The 2396-nt window shown below is 32.4% G+C and overlaps 1 protein-coding gene across 1 annotated transcript; it reads left to right on the plus strand.

The window, feature by feature from the left end:
• On the plus strand, positions 1 to 2106 carry LOC139110453 (putative uncharacterized protein DDB_G0277255). Its single transcript, XM_070670262.1, has 5 exons — positions 1 to 1095; positions 1182 to 1223; positions 1299 to 1471; positions 1572 to 1733; positions 1886 to 2106. The coding sequence occupies exons 1-5, from the start codon at positions 236 to 238 to the stop codon at positions 2104 to 2106; spliced, it is 1458 nt and encodes a 485-aa protein (XP_070526363.1). The 5' UTR covers positions 1 to 235.
• Positions 2107 to 2396: the final 290 nt, after the last annotated feature.

The raw sequence follows: 2396 nt of genomic DNA on the forward strand, positions 1-2396 counted from the left end.
GCGCGCGCAAAACTCATCTTCTATCTATTATATGAAATATTTTGTTCATTAACGTAACGAGATAATCTCATTTAATATTGTTTGATGGACGATTAATTCATGAGAAGAGTAATTACTTTATATATTATATTAACTATTATTTTTGGAAAATAAGACAACAGTTAATATCACATATTATTAATTGTGTGTAAACTAGAAATTGAGAGTTAAACAATACACATTATTTTACTTACAGATGGATGAGCGACCAAAACGTGTCATTAACAAGCCGTCACGATACGAAACTACTTCCTCGGATGAAGCTCTCGTGACCGTGACAAAGAAGAAAAAGCAGAATGCAAGCACGCAGCGCACCATCAGTGGCACAGTAGCAAATGACGTCCAGGAAATAAAATCACTTCTTTCTGCAAATAATAATATTTCATCACACACCACACAACTCAACACTTTAACAAATACACAAACCAACACATTAACAAATACACATTCCAACAGTTTAACAAATACACAATCCACCAGTTTACCATACACACAATCCAATAGTTTACCATATACACAATCCAACACTTTAACAAATACACAATCCAATACTTTAACAAATACACAATCCAACACTTTAACAAATACACAATCCAATACTTTAACAAATACACAATCCACCAGTTTACCGTACACACAATCCAACACTTTAACAAATACACAATCCACCAGTTTACCATACACACAATCCAACAATTTAACAAGTGCACAATCCTACAGTTTACAATACACACAACCTAACAGTTTAACAAGTGCACAACCCAACAATTTACAATATACACAATACATACCACCTCACACTCACTTGCACATTCCCACACAATCAATAGATTTATTACACGAAATCTCTAACAATACTAACAATAAAACACGAACTAATCAGAACGAAGAAGTACATAATAACAATAATGTATATTTTGAGTTGCAGAATCGAGCTACACACAGAATGAATTGGAACGTTCAACATGAGGCATTCGTCGGACATCAACAACAACAGCAAATTCCAGAAAACGAATCAAGAATTATAAAAAAAATTCCACAGCAGCAAAATAATTTGTGCGTATATTCACTATAAACACAAACATACCCTCACATACATATGCAAATATATCTTTTATAAAATAATTATTTTTTATGTGTAGAGAAATAAACAACCGTTTAGAGCGTGTGGAAACGGAACTTAAGTGAGTATTATAACTTTTATTTTCTGCTTTAAAGAATGTTTCTGAAATTAATTTCTGTCTATATTTTTTTTGTAGGAAATTGACTGCTATAATGGAGTCCCAACATAAAATAATTTCTAATATTTTAAAATGTGTGCAAATCAGCCGCGCTACGACATCCTCCAAGCCGGATATTTTTCCAATATCTTCAAAAGAAGAAATGGATACATTTGAGGATGCAGACAATGATACTTATGCAACAGTTGTAAGTAAATAGAAAAATATTATTCCGACACTTTTTTCCTTTAAATATATGGTATGCATGTTTCTATATTAATTTAATTATGTATGCGTTTTATTTTATTTAAGTCAACTATTTCCATTATATTGGAGGCTTTAATTTAAAAGAAGCAGTAAATTTATGCCTAAAGGAGAGTCTGAGCGATGCATTTACAGCCGAAATTACCTGGTGGGGTCGCGAAGAAGCGAAAATATCGTTATACGATACAAAATTAACAAAAGCGATTTATGGTACGTATATATAATATATATTACACTTATACAAATACCTATACATATATATTTTACACAAATAAATTTATTTGAATATTCTAAATATTATATTTAAAAGAGTGTATTTCTGACAAAACAGGGAACTTACCGTTTTTATTGTAACTTTTTAGATGCAATGTGCCGCAATCCACATATTGAGAGACCACAGCGATCAGAATTTCAGCGCCAGATGCGAACGGCTCTCAAAACGGCGAAAGAGCGTTACAGACACAGTCAGCGAAATCAACAAAGACCAGCAATCGGCCAAGCAAACCAGCGGCGAGACTTATGGAATGACGACCATGCCGAAACAGAAGAGGAACAAGATCAAGAATCACAAGATTGTTTTTAGATTATAAATTAAGGTATGATACGTATATATAAACCTTACGTTTAACGCTATACCTGAAATATGTATATAAAAATGTAAAAATATTTTTATTTACAGACACATTAACACTAAGGACGATCGGCGCTGGAATATTTAAACAATAATGAACTACGAGGAAAAACCATTCGCAGGATTGTGCCAGGATTCACGGGAACAACGAGGGACCTTCCAAATTATTTTTTTCAGTTTTTATAGATAGTTTGAATTGGATCAAAGTCATATTTATAATTAACCTACTAGTTACAGCGATA

The sequence above is a fragment of the Cardiocondyla obscurior genome, linkage group LG20 (assembly GCF_019399895.1).
Source record: "Cardiocondyla obscurior isolate alpha-2009 linkage group LG20, Cobs3.1, whole genome shotgun sequence".
Classification (NCBI taxonomy): Eukaryota; Metazoa; Arthropoda; class Insecta; order Hymenoptera; family Formicidae; genus Cardiocondyla; species Cardiocondyla obscurior.

What these genes read in the sequence shown, in the direction of transcription:
- LOC139110453 (XM_070670262.1), top strand. Translation starts at nt 236, where the DNA reads ATGGATGAGCGACCAAAACGTGTCATTAACAAGCCGTCACGATACGAA. An exon ending in CCACAGCAGCAAAATAATTT is followed by an intron (nt 1,096 to 1,181) that starts GTGCGTATATTC and finishes TTTTATGTGTAG; the next exon opens with AGAAATAAACAACCGTTTAG. An exon ending in TACTTATGCAACAGTTGTAA is followed by an intron (nt 1,472 to 1,571) that starts GTAAATAGAAAA and finishes ATTTTATTTAAG; the next exon opens with TCAACTATTTCCATTATATT.